A 25,994-nucleotide genomic window follows, 5' to 3' on the forward strand; every position below is an offset into this window, starting at 1 on the left:
GTATACTATAATGAACAATACAAAGACTCAGCATCAGTAGGTCTCCACTTGGCCTCGTTCTCCTATGGTTTACCCGGATGTTTCTGATTCTCTTTGGAATTCATACAGTAGAAGGTAAATTGATTGAATCAACCCTTCTAGTCAAGAAGTGGTGGAAAAAAACACATGTACACAGAGCCTGTCTTTTAATCTCAACTAAATGAGAAATCCTGTCTTTAAAACAATTTTCTGGTAGATACAAACTGGTACATAGTGGCTGTGGTTAGACAATCAGCACAGACTGACTCAGCTAAACTACAGAAACTTAACTAAATACAGAATGATTTTTCACGGCAAAAATACCCAAACCAATCCAAAACAATAAAAAATCTGAAAACCAATCTATTAACATTGAGAATCACTGAAAAGAAGGCTGTTTCATTTCAGAGGCCTGATAACCAGCGTTGATAAGGAGAGCAAAATTCAACTCCCAGAACATGCATGCTCACATAAGTTGCTTGATCTATGGAAGGATTCAAAAATCATCTTCTTTTAGTGGGGGAATTGAAAATTTCCTTGCTCTGGTTGGTATAATTGTCACCAGTAAACTTAATCACTGCAGACTTAATGTGCACAGGAAACCTTGTGACGGAATGATTAGCAAAATCCTTCCCCGAGGAAGGTGCTACAGTCATGAGAAATTAATCAGGACGTGAGGGGTATAACTTTGCAAGGTCATGTCCAAAGGTCTTTGTTTGGAAACAGGAGAAACAGTGCCTGTAAACTAGGTATATTTTCCAATGTGTTATCTATTATTTGCCATAATATGTAGACAGACAATATACTATTATTTGTCAGAATGCACATCTGGTGATTGGGAAACCTGGGAATCTAAGACAGAATTTATGCAGAAATTGTTCTGTTGATTTTATTTTGTTTTGCATTTAATTTCTGACTTCTTGGCTTCAGTGAACTTGTCATCTGTGATCAGCAAATGACGTGACAGACATTGCATAGTCACGACTTTGGACCTCTCTTCACCCAGGTCCTCAGCCAGTTTAAAGAGTTATGCAGACTTCCCCAACCAATATTTCACCTTGCTGTCCACTCAGCTCTGGGAGCTGGTATTAAAAGACACCTCTCAGTATCCCTCGAGGGACAGATGAGCACTGTGAATTAATTTAACCTAGCAGTTCAATCTCTACGAACTTGCTACAAACTAATGAAATTACATGGTCAAGCAATGACAGACTGGTGCTACACTTAAGCTCCTTTAATGTTAGTTTCTAACACCCAAGGTAACAAGAAGATATTTCAAGAAAGGCTTGTTATTTAATGAATCTCCGATAATTGTAAAATTGTGGTGTTATACTTAATGTTTAGGTAACTTCTACCATTAGGTGTCAGACTGCGGGGAAAAAGTAGAAAAGGAAAAGACGATATATTTTCCTTTATTTGACCTTCTTTAACGGAAATCTTTCTTACAAGTTCTGTATTGATATAACTCTTTATGAAAATTTATTTACTTTCCAATGGGTACTTTGTGCTGATTAAGCGAGAAAGGATTACCTTCTTTCCTGCTATTTATAACACTGCTAATGATTTTCTTCGGGGCAAATAGCTTCTTATTTATCTTCCAATGCTTTCCTTGACAGGGACAAAGTCAGGACAAAAAGGTCTTCATTGCTTCTTTTGCAACAAGGTAAAAATATGGAGCTGCCTCCTGTAAATGGCTCTATTCACCCATGTATTCTCATACGTATGGGTCATATTTTTCATATAAAGGGTGTTCCCTGTCATTTTGGAGATTACAGTAAAAACACCTATCCATTACTCAGTTATCTTAAATACTAGTGTATTTCTAAGAAGCACCTGGTTTAAAATAGCATAGCATTATCCTGTTTTTATTAAAATGCCCTGCTATGCAACTGCCCTTCCATTTATAGCAGTTTCACTTTCAGGATAGCGGTGTTTTGGAAAAGGTTTAAAATCAGATGAATCATCAGTTCTCCTGGGAAGCAATGTTCAGCACTAAGCTGCTGGCTCTTTGCCCCATATACAGACATTTTCTAATACAGTCATTACGACAGTTCCTATCCCTCTGTCATATAAAAAAATTAATGAGTTCTTTTCAATAACTTTACAAAGCCCATGAGACATGACATAGCAAATCCCTCCTGTTTTACTTAAATAGTGAGGTTTCCACCTCTGATACAGATTCATATTTGCAGGATCACACATGCAAAGGAGTGGTGTCAGCCTTACAAGCGGTTTCTGTGATAGACTTTGTTTGTCCTACAAAAGCAGCTGTTTCTTGAAATTTTGGGGAAATCTCCTCAAGTATTTGGCATAAAGACAGCCATAGCATTTCAATCCTGTAAGCGCAATGTATTTTCCTGTTTCTCTTAGCCAGTAGAATATACTAAAATTACAATGAACCCATCTGCATTTAGCTTTTGCATATGAAAATATTTTCATAATTGCCATATGGCTCTTCACAAATTTCTGATAACAGTAGCGATGACACATTTGTAATGGGATGTCCCAGTGCAAATCCCTCAAATTAGGAAAACAGCATAATGGAAACATGAGAAAGACTTAGCAGTAAAATCATGCTTACCTTCATATGTTCCACTTTCTAAGAGAGCACCACTTTTCTCCAATTCCATAAAATCTTCAACAGTGATGAAAATATAGTCCACACCAGGGACTTCCCCCTCCTTATGCGGCCTTGTGGTGCCTAGTAATAGGAGGAAAGACACACTGTCAAGCACATGAGCTAAATGTAGAATGACCTTTTTGCAAGTTTTGGAAAATTTGCAGAGTAAACTGTTTATACAACACATTATATAGCACGGTGAGGACGTCTTCCAAAACCTGTTGTGGTTTGGCCTCAGACGGCAACAAAGAACCACGAAGCTGCTCTCTCCCCCTCTCTCCCCCCCTCAGCCCTGAGGGGAGAATCATAAGAAAAAGGCAAAATTTGTGGCTTGGGACAAAGGTAGTTTAACAGAACAGCAAAGGGAACAAGAAAACAACAATAACACTGGTAGAGGAATGTACAAACACGCTTACAGTACCACCGCTCACTGACCGGGCCCGGGACCCCCAGCCCTCTCCCCAGCAGCAGCTTCCTGCCCCCTCCCTCGGTGAGTCCCCCCAGCAGGGCTCACTTGGGATGGGACACCCCTGTCCATGCCAGAACCTGGGGAGAATTAACTCTATCCCTGCCGGAACCAGGACAAACCATATAGCTACACTTGTTGAAGCTGACGGAGGCATATGAGATGCGTGTTTAAGATCATACCAGATGCTTTTTGGATTCATATTATTTATTTTCACTAAAGAAAATGTATCATACTGCTATTCTTTTATGTAACTAGACAGACCCCCAGTGACACCAGGCATTCAGAAGTAACACAAATCTTCGATGTGTATTTTCTGTGGCTTCAGACAAACCCTTGTCTACAATTAATCTGCTTCATGATCTTTTAAACATTTATTTAGTACACAACCTGTAAGTAAATCTGTAGGGTTACATTCACCTTGCGTGTTTCACTGCCATAAGTGGACTTGATAAATGGTTAGGCTTAAGGGATGAGTGATTCAAATCACCTGCTAACCATGCTGTCAAACTGCAAAGGTGCTCTTATTTAGTTATTGCCTCTATTGTCATCTCTGGATGACAGAACTCCATAAATGCTGACAGACAATATTTCATACATGCTGAGAAGCAACTCGGCTTAGCTAGCAGAAGTTGACATTCTAACAGGGAAGCATCTGAATTTGACCTAATTTCCTAATGGTCCAGTTTATTGTGGTCAGGCTATCCCTTCTTTGACTGAAACCAGTCAATAAATCTCAAAATTCCATTTGGAAATGGGAGAGTTTTAGGTCCTCTCAGTCTTAGGGTGTTTGAAGCATCTTAATAAATCAATTTTTTTATCAATACTGTAATGATTCCATAATACTGCTCTGCTCTGGTGAGACCTCACCTGGAGTATTGTGTGCAGGTCTGGAGCCCTCAGTATAGGAAAGATATGGACCTGGTGGAGCGGGTCCAGCAGAGGGCCACAAGGATGATCAGGGGGTTGGAGTACTTCTGCTCTTCAGGCTGAGGGAGCTGGGGTTGTTCAGCCTAAAGAAGAGGAGGCTTCGAGAAGACCTAATAGCAGCCTTCCAGTACCTTCTGCCATGTATATAAACTATTACAGTCAATAGAGATATTGTCAATGGCAGAAGCAAGAGAGCTATTCAGCTGCCTACCTGCTAAGAGCTCAATTCAGTTGGCCATATATAGGTCTCTGTGGGAGCCTCAGATATCCATGTGAAGCTAGCAGATATGCAAAGGACAAAATATCCCTTGCGTTGCCCCAGATGCACCAGATCGTCCTTTGCACTGCCCAAAATGTGGCTGTCCTAACCTCATACTGAATCCCACTCTATTGCTGGAGTCTAAGGGAGACTTCTGTGCAATGAAGAGCAAATTAGAAGTGCAAGGTTCTTTCAGTGATAATGGCAGGACTTCCACGCTCAGTGATTCCTGCTGGCCAGTGCTCAGCTTCGCCAAAGCACTGGATGGCCTTCAGAGTTGTCCAAAATCTTTGCTGTCAGAGGAGACATAGAGACATAATGGTGCCTTAATTAGGTTATCTGCACTGCTTGTCGTAGACACCTTTCTCTCCTCACAGGCAGCCTGGAGGTCTATGGAAAAGACTGAATGAGCCTTAGAAGTTAGTATTTCAGTAGCCAAGATCAAAGAATATGTTTTGATAAATCTATAAGACGCTTTCCTCATTTGTCTGATTACAATTCCCTTTTCATCACAACATTTAAAACTAAAATTCATCTTATTAATCTTATTTCATCTGTTTCTGGGAATTTCACATTTGCCAAAACGGGGTCATTTGGATTATTACTGCTATTGTGTTTCAGGGATGTTATGGTTAAATGCTCAGACACTCAGAGTGTCCATAAACATGTTGAATTTATTCCCCATGGAATATCTGACCCCTGGGGATGCAGCACAACCCTCAAAGATCTACAGCCCTTTGTGAGAACTGTGCAGAAGTACAGGGATTCTGGCGATACCCGAGCTCCCGGGAGCTCTGCTAAAAGCACAGGCATCTGATGTTTGATCTGCATGCTTTCTCCTGAGGAATTTTTCGCTCCCAAAGTCTATTGACAGGAACTGTATCTTCCTCATAAAGCACAAGAGACAAGCAAGCTATGACAAATCAAGGCTAAGTTGTTCCTAGACATGGCATGGGGAAGAAGCTCTAGAAGTACCTCTAATTTACGGTTTCTTCAATATTTTTTATGTGGCCAAACTAGGATTACCAGAAGTTTATCAATCAGACAAAAATACAGTTTACATAAAAAGTGGAGGTAAGCCCTGCTTTGAGTAGAAAGTTGGACCAGGTGACCTACTAAGCTCCTTCTCAATCTAAATTTCCAATGATTCTATGATATTAAGTGTTAATACACTGCAGTTTGTTTCTCTACTTTGGTGTTATTGTTTGGGCTGGACTGGCCACTGCATGAATGACAGATGCTCTCTTTATTTGCTAAATATCCACTAGAAGCAGCCACTGTCTGAAAAATATGTTAGTAACTTCAGACGGTGCAGGTAGTTAAAGAGACTTAACTGAAAAGTAAAATTGCTGAAAAATAAATTGGTTGTTTTAGCTCATACCAGGACATTTGGTCACTGTCTTTGGTCAAGTTGCCCAGAAAGTGTAATAGACTAAATTTCAGATTCTGAATCCCTCTCTTAAATTGGAAGCTAAAGACCAGACATTTCTGCCTTTATATGACTTAGTCTTGTTCTTTTGGATACGGCACATATATGAGAATGTTTGCATATGCCTTGCATTATGAATTGAATATTCTGTCTAATCTGCTTCCCCTATTTCAAATTAAATACACGGTCCAATTATAGACTAATTCTGTATCCATAACACACAGCTTAATTCTAGCCTGTCTGTTCTCCAGTGAAACTGCTCATCACCTATCCCCACATGTAAGGTAGCCAGGAGATGCTCTGTATTTAGAGCTGCAGATGTAATCACTGTCTTGTTCTGTAACACTCCAAGATTTCAAATAGTTCCTATTTCGCTTCAAGATGAAACTAATAGATTTTTGTGGAAAAACCAAAAGACCCAGAAAACCACTTCAGAACTGCCAGTGTGCTACAGTACACAGCAGCTACTTAATTTAGTCTCCCTGAATCCCAGTTTTCCACTGATTTTCCTAGGCAACTAAATAGCTACTGGTAATTCTACAGTATGCTTTTCTTTCTCCATTTCTTTTGCACCCCATGATTTCACTAGATATCCCAGCATGGGGATGAGGAATCCTTTCTCATGAAAGTTGAATTGGAATGGGTAAATTACACAAATTAACATTTTTCAGGAAAAGCAGATTTTCTAGAAAATTTCTTGCCCATTCTACCTATACTTGCTATGTCTGTCCTACAATGCCTGGAGATAATACTGTCACTCGGATAGCAATGTGGAAGGTTCCATTCTCTTTTTCTTACAATCCTTAGGGAGTCTGCTCCAAGAGCTCTGCATCATATACTGAGGGTAGTGCTCTTATAAGATGTCAACTATTCACTTCCTTCAAAAAATGGAGAAAAGAGGAAACCATGATCACTAGTTGCATGTGTTCAGGGTGACCCTTACAACAGCAGTTTCCATCCCCACCAGAACTTTATTGTTCTTGATAAAATCTTAGTGAGTCCCATTTCCCTCCTGCATCTGTTCTCATTCCTTCAGCCCGGAGGACCTGAGATCTTGCAAACGGTTAAAGCAATTCCCAGGCTAATGGAATAATCAATAGTTACTGCCTCTTTTACTCCTTCACCCTGGAGGAACTGAGTTGCTGCTATTAATGCTTCTGCTGTCCTTTATACCTTTCTGTAAGCACCATAGCGTTTGCAATGTGCAGGTTTACAGACTTGGAGGCAGTTACTGGAGAATCTTAAACACCCATTAAGGTCTCAACATTGAGGTCTATATATAGGAATCTTATACACTATAGGCAATTTTTCTTTTTCCTTGCCTTTAATCTACTGAAGAGTTACTGCCGTTAATAAATTTTGTCTTTCACCACATTCATATAGACAGATAAGCAGGCCTAAAACCTATGGTGATTCAAGACTTAAAACAAAGGATTAATTCCAAGCCTTACAGAAAAACAACACCTCTTGTTATACAGCATCAAGGCTTAATAGGACACTCTTGCTACTGCTTATAATATTTAGCTTTTTATTAATGTAAAATGAAAATAGGAACTCAGTTACCATTTTGTTACCATGGTAATGTATGAAAAAATAATCTTTGAATTCCATAATGAAAGAACACGATACTTTTAGATCTTGCAGGATCAAAACCAGCAAGAGATATTTCCACTATGCATATTTATGACAAATGCAATCTATTGTTGCTGTTGAACAGAAGACGCAAAAGGAGTAGCTTGCAAGTAACCACGACCAGTCCATAGAAACAAGTGCTGTCACACATGTAGGTACTCTAGAAATTACAGGAGCTTGATCTACCAAGTCTGGACTGATACTGACTTTCTTTGCTTTCATGAGCACTGTTTGCATCATTCCTCAATTTGCTCTCAAAATTAATATTAAGGTCATTTACTTAGCTACTACTTTGTGTGAATTTATAACTTCAAGATGGATAGTTGATACAGTTTAGAGATATTTGAACCTTGTGGCAGGGTTTGTTTTTTTTTGTTTGTTTGTTTTTAACAAGAACTTTGCCTTTGCCTTGTTTCTTCTTCTATTCTAGAGGGGGAAACATGGTGATTCACCATACACCAGTGCAGGCTTTTCATGCTCAGTGTTATGTTATATGATGGTGCTATGTTTCTGGAGAGGAATTAGGTGATGTTTAAATATGCCTTTGAAAGTGCATTTTTCTTTTAACTGAGTATAAGGCACACGAGGGTATAAACTTAGACACCTAAGAAATCTTTACAATGAATAAAAAAAAAGGAGTGTTAATTTCACAGCAGTAAACTATTTTTGAAATACTGCTTATATGAGTTTGGGGAACAATAAATAACATGTAACATGGAAGTTTTATGTTGACTGCTAGTGCAGATTGGAAAAATGGTCAGTTCATGTAGTGTTCAGTCCAGATTTCCATTATTAGTACTTTCCAACTCTGGAAGAACTCCAGGATTGTAAAGCTCCACACCAGCTTGTACAGGTAGGATAACAGTTTGAAAATATTTCTACTTCTTAGAAACACTGAATCTTCACAGTCTCTGTCCAGCTCTGCTACTTTCAAAAGCAGGAAAGATGCTCTCTCAATGTTTCTTTCATTGCTACCGTCATGTACTTATGCATGATAGGAAAAGAGGCACATTTAGCTATTTTTCAGCACTGGAATATGAATGTCAGTTAAAAATCCCAGAACTATGACAGGAAAGACTCAGAAAGGTGTTCTGTGCTCAGTACCATAGACACATTTTCAAGAACACCTCAGAGTAAATAATCTGTAATTTACTGTAAATAATCTGTAATTTACAGTCTTTGGCAGCATTACATGGCTAATATCACAAGTGGTGCTCCTGTACAGTCTATATGATGGTCAGCAGAGTAGAAGTAACGGCCAGAGTCCCTGCATGGTCCAATACCTACTCACAGACTTTGTGCACTGCTTTCACTGCTCTGAGCTTATAGGCATATTATAAATATTTATAAGATTACATTTTTAATTTCAAGTTAAGGGCAAACATGGCACACCACTATCCAAACACCTTTATGGTTACTTAGCTGATTTGCATTTGGATTCACAGATTGGTTCCTATTGCACGAGGTAAATAGAAAAACAAAGGGGTGTCTTTGCCACAAGGATTTATAGTGTAGACGAAAGGCACAGTAATAACCTAACCCTTTTTGCATAATGATCTGCTCCTAGATTCATTTTCCAAATGTATGGAAGTGAATAGGGCTTATTGTGTTTATTTGTTCCAAGTATAACAAAACAAAGAGAAAAAAATCTTTGCTATATAAAGCCTTTTTATTAGACATTCTACTGAAAATTTGTTCTGTAATTCTGCTCTGTACAACAGCTTGTTGCAGAAAGCGCTATGCCAGGCTGTCATACATTACAGTAGCTGGAGGGATCCCTCCTGCAGAAACAGACTGCTAATCTTTAATAAACTTCAGCTGAGCCCTTGGTACGACCTTGTATACATTTTGCTTTAGAAAAATTCAACAATGTTTAATTAGCTCTTTTGTTTATTCGCCAAATTACTCTGAGACACTACTACTGTGAGGAACTGAAATGTCTGCGAAATTATACCTATCTTGTCAAATTACTAACTGCATTAAGTAGAGAAACACTACATTTGTCTTGATCTACTGAATTCCCAGCTGAAGAGAATAATAAACATAATTTTCAAGTAAAGTGATTTTAGATGTGCTACAAAGCAGGAAGCTTCAAGTGTTTATGATACTTCTGACAATAACAACATAAAACACAATGGCATAAGCCCCTTCTTGCCAAGGGTCATGAAGAGGAAAAGTTTTTCCTCTTCCTAAGCGTGTCATACCAGCAATTTGTCTGATGTATCCCTATAAAAATAATTGCAGAAATAAAGGAATCAATTCCAGATTCCTGAAAATATGATTCAGGGATAATAGTTTCAAACTGCATCAATAAACAGGTTGTTGGCAAATGTGGTCCTGAAGAAGTTCTCCAAGTTAATCAGTTCAAACATCACTAGCAAAGGTGCTAAATGCTCTACGGTGAGGCAAAGCCAGGCATTTAGCAGGTGCTGAGTTGTGGGACTGCAGCATTATTTGCAATGTTACACAAAGAGAAAACTCAGAGCTGTTTAGAAAAAAAACATCTTTTTAGAACATCCAGGATTTTCTGACCAAGTTTTAGTAGAAAGGCAAAAGCACTTAGCCATATTTCTTCACAGAACTAATAGTTTCATTTCTGGGTGTTTAATTCATGTTATAATAAAAGGACTTTTTCCAAGTGCCTGACCCATATTTTTAACAGTTTCTAGTATACTTTGGGATTAATGACCTTGCTTGTTACATTTTGATTTTTTCCGAAGAAGCAAAATGTAAGATTGTGAAAAGCGGTCTTAAAGGACTGTGTACTACATTGTAACGCTCACATTCTATAATACCATGTAACTACTGGGACAATATATTATACAGTGTAAAACAGAGGCAGTGACTTACTGGATTTTAGATCTACAATGCACAAAGTAGCAGATAACCATGTCTTTTATGGAAAGAATATGCATTCACTCTGCAGTTCTTTAGATTTTCACTTTTTCTAAACTTGAGACACATACATTATGTAAACTAGATAAGCTCCTGCCTGGTGGTTAGCAGGATTATTACACTCCAGATGTATATATCCTTTCAAATACTTCTTTTTTTTTAGATTCGGTATGCATTCAGTAGCTTCCAATTAAACACAGCCTGGGTTTTCTATTTGTTATTTTGGCTTCATGCAATATGACAGACACTGTACAGTGTGCATAAAACCAGCTAAACAGATAATTTATGCATTTTAAGAATTAACTCATACTGGACCTGAATAGCAAAGTAAAATTCGAAGAAGGGAATGACAGTAGTTCTAGCTGAGGACTGCTGGTAGGAAGGTTATTTATTTGTTTATTGATTTTGTTAGTTATAAGAGGACCACTGGAACCAGCAAGACACGCAAAGAAATGCACCACAAGAGCTGTAGGCTGAGACAGACACTTGAAGACTTTAAAATAAGCTGTGACATACCTGGAGCTACCCATTACACCATGCAAGGATATGATCATTGCACTTTCATGCTGTTATCCTGTGACAGGCACTGATATACCGGGTGTTCCCTCTACAAAGGTATGTGACTCACTGCCTAGTAATTGTGGCATGAATTAGGTCACTTTCCTGCTGTTGCTGAATTCCCCATTAAGCCTGCAGAGCACCTTCTTTTAAGAACAACTCTGACCCAGCATTAAGCCCAACTATACAAGCTCCATTGCCAGCACAGCATTTGAGCAAATAAAACATCTTTTTTTCATTATCTCTGCCAAGAATATCTTTTAAGATGTTAACAAAAGATGTCAGATATAAAAGCTAATAACAGAGCAGTGTGAATACTTTGTGTCAAGTTAGGCATGGAATATTGCAGAAGAGACTCGTAAAAAGTGTCAGAAAAGCTGTTGCTATTGCAGATATCATAAACACCTAAAATACATTCTGTGTAACTCCCAGAAAATACCAAATTGGGAAATTATGGGTATTATGGCATTTGAAAGTGCAGACCATACAGAGGTTAGCAATGGGCCTTAAGGAATCTGATTTTCAGTGCTCAAAAAGTGAAAAGACGAAAAAACGAATCATTCTGGACTCCACATTATTGCCTCAAAAGTTTTTTTTTCTAATGCAAGAATTAGTACCAACAATAAAGCTCTAGAATACACTGGTATTCTCTGCATAAAACATTTTAATGTCTTAGCAGACACCCTTGCAATACATCCCAGTATCTTTCACACTTACTACACAACTAAAAATGATACCAGCTTTCTAAACAGATAGGAAAGAAGTGAACTGCTCTAAAGAAACATTTGAGAATGGAAATTGAAAAATCTGATGATAAATGGATTGTAGGTTGTGCTGGTAGGAAGTTGAGGAGGGATGTTATTTTGGTTAATTAGGAACTTGTAGAGCTAATAAATAATTAATTACGTCCAAGATTATTTTTTGTACATGCTTTAGACATTGTGTTGCTCTTTCAGGGATTTCCACTCCTTCAGGTAAAGACATAAACTGAAACATGATGATAAATCTTTATCCCTTCCCGAAGTTTAGGCGCTGATTCTCATTGCACAAAGTTGTTTACAACCCCATAAACCTTTATTCCAACTATAAACCACAGGTTTTTATATGAAAGTGAATATATGTGCACATGACAACCATCTGAAGAATCAAGATATTCATTAGTGCATTTTGATGAGAAAATCATGTATGTGTGAGCATTCATGTTTCCATACATTCCTTCAGATTTATAAAAGTGTTCTGCTAAAGAGATCTAGACAGACTTTTGATGTTACTAATAAAATAATGGTACACCTAATTAAATGCAAAATGCTTGCTCCTACTAGAAAAGATTAATTAGAACATAGTTTCTTAAGGTCTTCGGAAGAACAAAACCTTTTCTAAGAAATGTCTGATTTTTTGCAGCCCTTCAAGAGGATAGATGATGTAGTTAACGAACTACTTGCGTAGTAGTCTGTTGGCATGTGTAGGTCTGCTGAACAGTCAAGTATTACAGCTGAATTTTTCCCCAGTGTTATAATTTCTATTATTCCTACTGACAGTCCAACTGACTGGAGCATCAATAAAAATATTATTATTAAGTGGGATTTGGGTTAGTTTGTTCAACTGTGGTGTCAAAACATCTATTATACTGTACATTAACATACTTTCAGAAATCCTGTAAGCATATCGCATCTGGAATAAGGGACGACACTGCTATCAACAACTATGGTGGTGTGTGTACACACACACGGCTTTTATACCAATTGATTTTATTAACATTATGAATAAACTGTTCTGGATGACTTCTGTTAGGGAGCTTGTACGTGTTACTACAGAGAACTGAAGAACCTGCTTAAATCATAGCATACCTTGACAGATTCTGCAATGCTTGCAACAATAACGTTAAAACTGAAAAAAATACTATTATTGTTATTTACATATTTTACTCAAACTTAGGGAGCCAGCCACCCTGTAGAATGTCTATTTAATATTTCAAAAGGATTTGTGGAGCTATTAGCTGTTGCTACTCAGTCCCTGAAAATATTGATAAATGGATTTTCTAAATATACAGTCTTACTTTGAGAGGCATTAAAAGAAGGACTGTGGAATAGGCTACCATAGAAACCATCCACAGCTATATTTCTTAGGCAAACTCACTTCAGCTGTTTTTGAAGTTTATGTCAATAATACAGAACAGTTAATTAATGAATCAATAGTATGAAATACTAACAGGATTTTAAGGGTTATTTACTGATTAGGGCAGATGACATACATAAAAATTAGGGGAGTTCATACCTAAAATAGGGAAGCTAATTAATATATGTGAAAGACAAAATCTACTTAAAACTGGGCAGTCTTTAAACACACGTCTAAAATTCTCCCTCTGTAGCCCTCATAGTTGTGTTCTGCTGGACCTCTGAACAATATCTATCCAAAAAGGCATAGGAGTAAAAGCCAATCCACAGTACATCTCCTCTTCTGAACCAAAAAGTACTTTGGAAAACTACAGTGGATGGTGTCTCAATAGTAGAAGACAGTTACAAGGTACTCAGTTTTCTTCTAGTCCATAGTTTTCATGATTTAATTAATTAGCTTTCACCCCAAAAGTTGATATATACAGCCAAATCTCTGCACAATTCACCAGACAGCTGGACTTGAATTTGGTTTGGTTTGGTGACAAAAAATGCTCATCTATAATAGCAGATACTGTTGCACTCATTTTTAATGAACAGAGTTCTAAGAAATGGTATGAGTGGCTGCGCAACACCTCCAGAAGATTTACAGCTGAAATCTGTGGTGGCCAACTGCTATCCAGACAGCAGAACAAATACTGAACTGACGCACAGGGAGTCATATTCCCTCAGTAGGGATCCCATCAGTGCTAGACAGGAATTCTTACTGTGGGATGGCACTGCACGCTGCAGGAAGGCTTTGAGCAGAAGGAGAAGTCATGCTGGGAGACTCCTCCCCACAGCAGCGCCGCTCTGTCCGTGTAGAAGCACATTTCTCATGTGAAGGTTACAGGCTATCAAACGCTGTACCTCACGGGCACATTGGTATAGCAAGCACGCTTTTTCTTGTCTGCTTCTAGAGTAAGAGGAAGCATCTTGTTCTATTTTTCTTCCTCTTACTTTCCACTACAAACAGCAGAAGTAGGATATACACATTAATGATGTCGACTGCGTGCCAAAAACTTTTCTGTTCCTCTTCTTCACCCACTGTTTCTCATAGCCAATAAAGTTTTGATTGAACTCTGAACTTAGGCAGTGAATTCCAAGTTAACAGAATGTTTGATTTTTCTGTTCTAAACAGTCCAGTTTAAAACAGTGTGACAGAAAATGTATTCTCCTTCCTTTAGATAAATGAATGCATGGTGGAACAGTTCTACTTTGTTATTCAGAAAAGAAATGTATTATTTTTAAACCATCGTAGTTTTTATATTGGATTATTTTCTGTAAAAGCATGACTCCCCATAAAAGCCCAAGTATTTGAAACAGATTTCTTCCCATCTGTTTTTAGGAAAAAAACCCTGTTTTTAGCTTAACACATATTAATAAAAAAAAAAAAAATCACTCTTCAGTAAGTGGAATAAATTATTTATACAGGAGTCATTATTTTATAGCATACTCACAAACTTAAAAGTGCTTGCTGCAGATTTAGATATTGTGACTATCTTCAAGTTTCTAAAAGAAATTTTAAAAAGCTTTTTTCGTTCTTCTTCTGAAGATAGAAAAAAACCTCAACAGCTTAGATTTAGCTTCAAAGGAGTCAAATACAGTTAAGGTGAGGAAATAAATGTCATGTAATTTTAAATGAGGGGAAGCCCACTGCTACTCTTATCTCCTACAGGAATTATTTCTGAGGTGTACCTACAGCACTCGTGAAGGTCATTTCATGAAGACTATATGCTCCAACTGATGGACAATTTCTTTATTCAAGAGGAACACAAGTGTTATCTGGAAAGTTATATCTGAATAAAGATTTCAGGCCCAGGTGTGACCTTGATATTCCTGCATTCAGCAGTGCTGAAAGAAAAGTTGTTGGTGAGTGGCAAGCGTTACTATGGTTGGCTAATTAAAATTGCTGCTTTTAATTTACAGTGAGGCTTCATTTTCTGATATGATGAGTTGTAATAATGATAGAATTGTGGTGTTACTGTCTAACCCAGTGTCATGTACTTTTAGTGGATATTGTTATCTACAGTTTGGGAAAAAATCAAATATATATATGTTAAATCAACATATATATGTAAGACTCTACACAATTGATTCAAATGATGCTAAACCAAACACCCTGATTTTTCTCCATGAATTGTCTAGCGAAAAAAAATGGTCTAATCTTCAGTGGTTATTTTCAGAGGTGCATATAGAGTCCACATGTTAGAGTGAAAATCCATATTTAGAACCACAAAGAGGCTAGCAGTGAATATGCAGATGTGCTTATTCCTACGTCCTTGTAAATGGATTCCATAGCTTCCACTTAAGCTCATCTGCTTATTTCATTATGTGCACTTTCATCAAAATGCTGACAGTAATATTAGGAAAACTTTCTCTTGTTACTTGTGCTTGATTTTCTATAACCTTTCTCCTAGCTGTCTTAGATAAAGGGACATTGTCCTTTTTTTTTTTTTTCAAAAAAGGAAAGAGGAAACAAAAAGGAGAAAAAAAGAAAAAAATTGCATTTGTTGTGCTTTTCTTTACTAACAGAATACTGTTCTGCTGCTAATTTTAAGCTCCTAAAAGGAATGTCTAATATCCATTGACGGTTTCCCAATTATGCTGATACAATTCAGTGCAGGCCTGAGCTGTATGACCAAACCTCCAAGGCTTCTTGTGTATTCAGCCGAGAGGGATTTCAGTCAGACTGACAATTCCTAAATGTCTTCTGAAGTTAATGGAGAAGCTGGATCAGTGGCCTCCTGTTTCTAAGTCTCCAGTATGTTCTTAAAGCTAGGTAAGGTATACCTAAGATACAGCAGTTTTGCACTAGGCCCCAGCTAAGGGGCTTTCACTAGATAAATACAGCAGAGGTCTTTCAGGTGTTTTCTCCCAAGCAATAATCAATAAAACCACCAAGAGACTTCTCCAATTATTCAAACACCACTTTTCTAGAAAGCACTTATCTGAAGTATGGCCCCAGCTACTCAGAGGGGACAATTCATACATCATTGTGGCAACTAGTCCACTGGCTTAGGAATGACAGCTTCAATCAATCGTCATTGTTTCAAGTGATCTCTGGAGTTACCAAAAGTAATAAAGCTTCCTTACTCTTATCTGAAAACCATACTACTGACAAACCTGGCAAATTTCCAGCCAGTGTCCAATCCAATAAGTAGAGCTTGTAATTAATACACTCAGATGGTAATAGCTCACTAGAAGTTTTGTCTATTAATAGAACGTGAGTCTGAATCAAAACATACAAAAACTGGTAACCAACAGTAAGCCACAATAATAAAAATCAGCTTCTAAAATATGAAAGTAAATTCTAACCAGGATAAAAATTGACATAATAAACCAAGATGTCCTCAGCAGACATCTCTTTTTGAGCTTACCCATAAGAAAGGATGCACACAGTGTGTTTGGGCTTTTTCTTGATAATACCCTTTGCTTACCTCAAGAACTTTACATTGATACATGGTCAATGTTACGGAGTGGCCGCTAAATTGGCAACAAGCATCTAAGTGTTAAAGACCAAGAGAACACCAGCTGCATCTGACTATGTAAATGATCCCACTCTTTTACCACAAAGGTTAAAATTCAGTTTAAACCAATTCTGAAGAATAAATTAGATTAACTGCATCACAAACTGCACTCAAAATGTGGTGAGAAGTGATTTCAGAAGCTGTTCGCTACTGCCTCTCCTCTGTTGCTTGATTTTCATCCACCACATTATGTTTTTGCTTCTAGATAACACAAGAGGCATAAGAGACAATATTTTGTAATTGGAAGTGACTTCCCTAAAGTTGACAAATATAATAATAACAGGCCTCTCCTTTCTCCTGCTGTTAATAGCAAAACTGCAATTCACTGAAATGAGAGCATAATTTGGCCCAAACATTAATAAATGAGAACTATATAAGCATCAATACAGAATGCTGTATCTACCAAATCATGTGACATGAAGAACATCACATGAGTGCTATTTACATAACAACTGAGCATTTCCTCTCATCAGTGAAACAGAAGCAGAAACTTCATTTCATTGTTATTAATGAAAGACAGTATACCTTGAAGATACGTCTCCAACAAAACCCTGTCTGATCACTTAGAAATATTTACAAGGATTAATTTTGGCTTATTTCTGAAGTAAATTTTGATCTTCACTCATATAAGTAAAAAATTAAATACATCTCAGATCCCAGATACTTTTTAAGTCCAAAGATCAATAATGTACAGAATATAACATGAATGTAGTAGAAACATATGCACTCTAAAAAAAATAATGATGAAAATAATTCAGCAAAACCAAACATAAAAATGAAATTAAGTGTTTTTATCTTGAAGAGTGCATAGGGGAGAGTTGTCTCCTTTAGGAGAACTCTTCAGCATCATGATCCTTTCTAGGAAAAGGTGGTGTCCCTGCAGTCGCACTGCAGGGTTGACTTGCTACCACTAGTATTGTTGTGATGGAGAAGAGGAAGACAGGCAGTTTATTTTGGCTCGGGCTCCTTCCTTGTGTTTTTGCAGCACATGAGATTTGTCACTAAGCTGTTTAAACATGAATACTGCTGTGCTCACTCAGTGCTAGTCAGGATATACTACTGAATGCAGACTTGCCAAACCTCAGCTAATGCTGCTGCTACAATTATTTCTCCAGGGGAGAACAACAATGAGGCAGTGCTGCTGTCTTTACTGGAACAGCAACACATCAACACTACATGCATCAGCTCTTGGGCCACCACGCTCAGCAGAAGGTAGGAGTCATCTACACCTTGGGAAGTGTTTTCTCAGTTACAAACAAGCCTCAAGTTTGCCACGCAGTGGTACTTCTTTTATACAGCTGTTGAACCAGTTTACATAGATTAACATTCAAATCGTGTGCCTTCTCTACCAGGTTATCAGATTGAATCTTAACCTTAACTCCCACTTTGTAGTACTAGTTTACCAGAGACAGACACGGGACTCAAGAATCCTCCAGAAAAAAAAGCCACAACTATCAACCCATGGCCTACATAGGTGTACCACTGGTGGAGCATTTTTGTCATTTGTTTGACAAAAATGGCATATCTTCAATGACTAAGTAACTAGATCTCACATCAAGATGTGACTTTAATGACTAATCTGCATAGTTTAACACTAAGTTCACTGATTTATAATTGTTTCTTATTTTAAAGAAATTTGCCTGTTTGTTTAAAAAATGTACTTGAAATACTTTAAATTCCAGTATAAAAAGCTTATTGAATAAAGAAACATCACATCTAATAACACTTCTCTAGGTTTTGAAAATCTAGTCAAGAACACTACTGAATCAGTTTATCTTGAGGAAGAGAAATTACTAGAAACAAGGCTTTTTTTGTTCGAGCTATAGTAAATGGTTTTCTGAAAGTAGAATAAAACAATGGCAGCAACAACAAAGCTTTGTGCTGGCTGAACTCCGCAAGAGGAAAGCATGGAGAAGAAGTAGACTTAAGGAATGAAGCTGTCAAGGGCAGCAAGTTTATTTTTATTGAAGTAGTAGATGCATGTGTGTATCTAAATTATACTGGTTGGCTGAATTACACCTAATAAAGATAATAATTATAAATGAAGTAATGCTATAATTACTGCATAAACCCACCTCTTATCCATTGAATCTAATTTTTTGCAATATGTATTGCTTGTGCATCATTCTGTATAAGGAACACTGAATTTTAATGACACTTTAGGATAATTCAAGGATGTAAGAATTATAAGTGCAAACTGGCCTATTCATTATTTAGCTCAGTTGTTCTTTTTGTGAATGTATTTTCATCTGAGGAAGTTAATTCACCGCTGATACGTTCTGTGACTCAGATTCTTCAGAGAAAACAGAACTAAGGATGGTGACATATGTCCAGAAATCTTGCATTTAAGTACATATAATGAAACATTTCAACTTCTTGTTGAGATACTATTAAAAATATGTATGCAATAAAACATATTGCACACGATATATCACTGGAATATAAAAGGTTGCTTTCAAGTTTTACTAGTCAACAACATTTTGAATAAGTCATTTTATAATCTCATGAAGATTTTGGAAAGAACCTCTTCATCACTAGAGGGAGTATGTTATATTCCTATTTAAAATGATCTATTAACAATCTAAATGCTGTATCAATTTCGTATTTTTTCTGTGATTTATCCAAATTTTTAAATAAGCATATACCCATCTCTTCTCTCTTCAAAGGAGTCCTAAATTGCCACTATCTAAGAAGATAAAGGCACTATATAGCCTGTTGGATTTTTGATCAGCTACAAGCAAAAAAAGACCAAGTTAAATGGGCTCAGCTGATGCTAATCTCCCACAGGAATCAGTTCTACGGTTCCTGACATTCTGAACTGTGGCTATGAGGCTTTGCTTCTGAAATACCTGAAGGAAAGAATACAGTTATGAAGAAACTAAAAATTTGTAATCATATCTGCAACTAGCATAAATTAAAGCAATTTTATTGATTTATACCAGCCAAGGAGTCAACCTGTGGCTTAAAAAAATTCAAGTAATTGAAATCAAGATCATAAATCACACAGTACAATTTCCTCATACTTTAATATTTAATATTAATTTCGGTCTAAAATTATACAATAAATATTGCTGTCTATCTTAATGCTACTTTATCTATTTCATAATCCAATAAAATAAAGGAATTCACTGCAGGTGAATTAGTTCACTAATATCACAAAGCACCATTATATCACCTGTTAAACCTTCATGGATTCTTGTGTAGAGGTTTTTTTGGAGGGAGGGGTTGTCTTTCCCTTTTTAAAAGTATCTATGACCGGTAAAATCCGTAAATTTGCTCTCTATCTAAAATGTAGATGAGTCCAAATGTTTGGCAGAAGCAACAGACTTCACAGAGAAAACATTACGAATATACAGCAATTAGCATTGCAAATAGCCATCTCAAGAAGAAATACATTTTGCTGAATGAAATAAGACATGTTTCTCCCCAAAGAGAGAAAGTTAAAAGAAAATATACTAAGGTAAAACATAATGGGTCTTAAACTCTTGCAAAAGTATCCTCAGTAGGAAGAAATAAGAATAGAGAACTGTACAAGACAACAGCAAGTCATCTGCTATCACCCCAAGCACCGCCACCCCAGAAAGCCTTGTTTAATAGCAATGGGGATGGATCTTCATTCTTTGGTTCTCTGACCTTGGATGTTGCTGAGTATGTAGACATGTTAATTTTTGATGGCAGCATCACCTGAGTTTATACTGTGAGACATTTCAATCGTAAATATTACTGTCCTTCTAACAAAGAAAAACCAAACAGCGCCACAAATATTCTCTCATTGTTGCTCTTTCTTGAAAAAGTTGTAAGTCAAAATGTTACAAAGGCTGAAACATACATCAGTCTTATTCACTAACTCTCTTCATAATGGTAATGACAACACAGATACAGGAACACCTGGTGCATAGAATTGTATAATAGAAAGCAATGTATTTGCCATTAGAAAAGAGAAGGAAAATTGCAAAAGTTATAGACACATTCTTTATACAAATAATCACAGAGCCCCTAAAGTGCTATTATATGAACACATTTAAACACACCTAAATAAACTCAAAATATGCTGACCCTGCTACAGCAAGTAGCGTATAAAGAGGTAACAGAAAGACGGAAGACAGAAGCAAAGATGACTATGAGTGAAATTAGATGCAGGTCCACGGTACGTATATTCTAGGATCTCACAAGGGAGTGATTTAATTAATATTTCAAATTTTACATCATGGAAAAGTGATTGATGTCTCCCATTATAAAATATTTTTAAAGCAAACATTTAGTTTAATGAATAATTATGTGCCTCATAAAATGTCTGGTACCATGATCTATCTAGTAGCTAGAAGCTGAGTATTCATGCAATGAGACTAGAGAAAGGGGCACGTTTTTAATATAGGGGCTAATTAATTATTTGAATTATTACAATGTAGTAGATTGTCTGTATCTTTAAGGGTTTTTTTTTCATAATTGTTAAAAACAGTTGAAGAAATCTAACCTTTATGTAACACAGGAGGTCAGACAAGGTGAACATAATGATTCCCTCTGGCTGTAGAGCTTCTGATGCTATGAATTCGGCATGTAGCTAGTGCTGTATTTAGCTACTTAAGTACTAGCATGCTCATTTTTGGGTAGTGTACCCCTACCTTCCTCAAGCTGCCTCTCAGCAAAGGCAGGTAAACGGATGAGACTCACATAGAAGCAGCAGCTTCCAATCATCGCTTACCTCCATCCATCCAGGGATAACTTACAGTCTACAGAAGATATAAGACACTTATCTTGTGTACTTATAGTTCAGGGATTTCAAGTTCCCGAGATTAAAACCATCTCAGTGCTACCCAAGAATTCAAACATTTTATGCAAGCAGACTGCTAACTGCCACTCTCCGGTCAATATTTTTCTTCACCTAAAAAAACATCTACTGCTTCCAACTGAAACTGGATCTGCCAATACAGTGGTTTTGCCAGAGACATCCAAGAATGCCAGGGAAACTAATTTCCCCAGCTTAAACCCTCCCCTAATCATGCCAAATATAAAGAAAGAAACAGTAGCAAATGCTATCAATAAAGATACTAAGAGGAGAAAAAAAATTACATTACAGATAACCAAACAGTGGAACAGGTTACCCAGAGAGACTGTATCCTCATAGATGTTCAAAGGCAGCTTGGCAAAGTCTTCAACAAAATGATCTATCAACCAAGATGGATATAAATTGGTCCTGCCACAAGTGGTCAACCAAATGATCTCCAGAGGTCCTTTCTAGATTATTTGATGCACCTGTGACAATGAAGTTTATGAACACAAGTGGCTGTTGTTGGTTAATTACAAATGCCTGATAGGGTGCCACCTTTCTGCAAGTGAAGTTTAAATGCATCAGCAGCACCAGGCTTTGCTTGAGATTTTTTTTATGCTTTTGAACCTAGAATCAAAAAATGCGTTTAGGAGAGGCCATTCCTATTCTCATCCAGTTAGATACTCAAGAGTGTCTAACACAAGTCCCAAAACATGCAGCAGACTTTTCACTGACTACTCCATGTGCACTTAAGCCTGTCCTGAGTACTCATTTACACCTGCGCTTTCTTCTCCCAAACTGGTTAGCAAACAGGAAGACATTAAAGAAAATCTTATCTGACTTAAAAATGGAGCCAAAGAATATATTATAATTTGGTTACAGTAAGCCAATCGCTGGGAACGAAAATTAGGAAATGAAATATATTGTATTTTAAAGAATAATCTGTTATTTTGTGAAAAACAATGTTTGTTTTCCTTCTGCTGACAGATACAGTGCTGTAATAAAAAATGAAATATGTTACATAAAAGTAACCATAGTAATGTTCATTGAACAAAGAAACCTAAGATCTTTAGCACTTCACTTTTCTAAAGCCCCACAGGAGCCCTGCAGGAACTCATCCTTGTTAATTGGTATTAACAGAAGAGATACTACAAATAGAACTGATTGTACACAAATGTATAGATACATGTTTTCTGAGGCAGAGACATGTTACCTGATACTCATAATTGGGAACAAGACACAGATGAACCAGAAATCTCATCCTATAAAGCCTTCTCCCTTGTGCTAGGACATAATGAGTCAGTTTTGTTGATCGGGGAATAGAGAACTAACATAAACAGGTTTATTGGAATATTATTATTTCCTTTTTTTGGTAAAAAATACTTTTATACTGTCAAAGAAAACTAATGACTGGATTCACATTTACCTCATGTGGCTCTACAACACATTAGCATGAAAAAGCCCTAGAGGGGATATGTAATTTCTTCATTTTCTTTAAGCTGCCTGTTGTAAAGCCATGATGGTACAGATGTGAAGGAGACATACATTTTCCCACTGGCAACACACTTTTTTACTTTTCTTTAATTAACAGGTTTGAAATTAACTTTTCATTCTCCATGGACTTTTTGATTCTCCAGCAAAAGCTTGATACTTTGATGATGAACTTAAGAAGATTTGTAAAAGATCATTAGTGAGAATTCTACATTTCTGTTAAAAAGGTTTTGAATGAGTTACCCATTATTATGTTGGTTGTAACAAATTTCTAAAGAGCAGAGGTTTTGGTGTAAAAATGTATCCAATATATGAAGAGATATGTTTCAAGTGCACAACTTTATTTGCTTTTTTATGACATGCTTATAGATAGCTATTTTATTTTTGGAAGATACAATATTTTTGCTGACATTTTGCAATGAGGTAAAATAAATATAATGTGGCTGATCCTGTAAAACTTATAATCATGCCATATTAATTTACAGAATGATTTTTACAGATTGGCTACTAGGAAAGTTACTGCTTGGAAATTAGGTCCAACTTGGAAAAAGGAGAATCTGCTTGTAATTTCATCCTTCTTTCTATTTCACTTGCTACAGTTTTAAGCTGCATTCCCCAAGGGGCTCTAGACCGATTTTACCGCATTGTTTCATCACATGAAATATAACAGCAGGAAAAAGTGTAATTAATCATAAAATAGGTTGATGTTTCACCAAAGCGTAGATTAAGACTCCTAATTATTTCACATAGGCCCTATTTGTAACTTTTGTAGTTAAATAAATATAGGAATCAGAGAAATGAAACAATACAAACTACATGGCATAAACAATGAGCAAAACAAACAGGAAAAAAAGACACAAAGTAGAAAATGACATTAAGTTGATAACAGAAGTCCCAGTGAAGACAATAGTTCATATAAAATATGAACAATATAACTAACGTAACTGTGTTCTCAGCAATGCAGTATTTAATGTAAGAACGAAGTGGTTATTTTAAATGTTACCTAAAACATTTAAGCTCTAGCTCTCAGGGGAAGTTAGTTGAAGTATAAGAAGTTATGTTAGCCTTGAAAGGTGAACAAGAAAATATCACCTTATGCCTCAAGTACAAACATTTCCTGTACTTTGTTTAGAGGTAGAACTGATTACCCAGTGTCCTTCCTTGATACACTAAGCTTTTTCCTATCAAGAGTATTTTTTTCCTCTAACATCCATTCCTTCAGAAACACAACCACTATTCATTGTACACATTTTCTACACCAGTTGCAATATGATCTATATTTGGCTCAGAGCATGAAGGGAAAAGATTTCACCTTCATGCAATAACATGTACTATTATACCATTTTTTGTCACACCATCAGGAATATTCCAGACTTCAGACTGGCTAGCAATGTACGAAAGACGTAAAAATGAAAAACAGCTTGTTATCTAGTTTATTTTCAGAAAATTAATGGTAAAACGAAAACTGAAAATTCACTTCAGATAATTCATAAATTTTTAAAATTTTTTATCTTTTCAATACTACAATACAAAAATACTGGGTTAGCACAAATGCCTTCAGTTAAGTGTCATAAAATTGTTCATGTTCCTACAGTGCAGTCTGGCATACAAAATTTGGCCTGAAGTGAATGCAGGGCAGGGAGGGATGCACATACCATACCTGTTATAAAATCACTGTCCATTTTCTGCCTATTTTCTTAATACCTGCGGATAGGTCTGCTCTGAAAGCTTCAAAGGCAATGCTTTTTTACATGTAAAAGAACAACAAAGCTAAGGTTCCAGAAGAAAAATCTCTTGTGTTTTCTGCTCCCACGTGCTGTTGAAAGGACTCTTTGCATATTAAGAGCATTCAGTCTCTGTTCTCCTTAATTCCTTGGTCTGTTCCTCCAAATGTGATATTCCGTGTCCATCCAACATACACTGGAATGACCTCAGCCATGTATAGCCACTGTATGTTCACTATGTCTCTTTCACTCATTAATCCAAACTGCTGACCTGTAGGTGACATCCTGTTAAGCCATTTGCATTAGTAAATTAAATTTCAATTGACCCTGCCATTGTTTCCTTTTTATTCATACCACCATTATGGCAAATGACAGCAAAGAAATCTTTCTGCTCCCTTGCCAGACCTGGTTTGGAGCCCCTTTAGTGGGTAAAAGTATAATTTAGTCCCTATTTCTATGCAGACTTGGGATGCTTCAATGAATGTGCCACCTAGAGTCCACCACTGCAGATTTCAGCTGTGATAGAGGAATAGGATAAAAAGTCTGAAACACAATTCTCAGAAATTCTGATTTTTGTATTTTAAAGTTTTATTTTGAAAATAAATTTTTCTGTACCATGAGTCCATAACAGTCACTGATTCAGGAACCTTATATGTAAATATTGCATAAATATAGCAAAACTTTAAATTTTCTTGAGATCTTGCCCTACATTCTGAATGCACCAAACTCAGAGTTATGCTTTTAGTTAGATTTTAGGATATAACCACCCTCATATCTGAAAAAATCATTCTATTCTATTCTATTCTATTCTATTCTAGTCTATTCCATTCCATTCCATTCCATTCCATTCCATTCCATTCCATTCCATTCCATTCCATTCCATTCCATTCCATTCCATTCCATTCCATTCCATTCCATTCCATTCCATTCCATTCCATTCCATGCTGTTCTAGTTTTTCCTCATTATACTATACTGGTAAGAGTAGCAAAATTATTAACCCAGTATTTATTTCCACAGAATGAAAATGCTAAGACGCGTAGAAGAAATATTGAGGCTAAAATTTAATAATAGAAAAGCACAGTCCATTCTTGATATATTCCTGTTATCCTGCAGTGTTAGAAACATAATGAGCGAGAGGTACTGAATATAGGAGATGGTGTTTCATTATAAGGAAGATCAGTTAAAACACCAGTTCAACCCTAGAAACATTTGTCATATGATTATATACACTGTGATGTCCAGTCTGCACCCAACATTTAAGAAATGCATCTTTTAATATGCCTATAGTGACTCCATTCCTGTTATGTGTGACAGATCAAGCAAGTACCACCTACTGTCTAACTGGGCAAATAAATTGCAGCTGACAGTGCTCAACACACTTTTTTTTTTCAGATTATTTTCACCAAGAATATCTGTTGGGAGAGAAAATGAGCTCAGAATCTAGTTAAATATGAGGTTTGAGAGCAGAAAAAAATCTGTATACTGAAGAAATGCAATGTCCGCAAGAGAGGCTGACAGTTTCC

At 36.7% G+C, this 25,994-nt stretch overlaps 1 protein-coding gene across 11 annotated transcripts in view; it reads right to left on the reverse strand.

Moving 5' to 3' along the window:
* The window catches only part of MAGI2 (membrane associated guanylate kinase, WW and PDZ domain containing 2), a 756,695-nt gene that overhangs the window by 305,969 nt on the left and 424,732 nt on the right, over window positions 1-25,994 (reverse strand). For all 11 annotated transcript variants that reach the window (XM_014963762.1, XM_014963758.1, XM_014963760.1 and 8 more), the window contains one exon: window positions 2,600-2,719. In XM_014963762.1, coding sequence (XP_014819248.1) covers window positions 2,600-2,719 — 120 coding nt within the window. The remainder of the gene's footprint in view (window positions 1-2,599; window positions 2,720-25,994) is intronic.

This window comes from Calidris pugnax, unplaced genomic scaffold (genome assembly GCF_001431845.1).
Source record: "Calidris pugnax isolate Ruff unplaced genomic scaffold, ASM143184v1 scaffold44, whole genome shotgun sequence".
NCBI classification, from domain to species: Eukaryota; Metazoa; Chordata; class Aves; order Charadriiformes; family Scolopacidae; genus Calidris; species Calidris pugnax.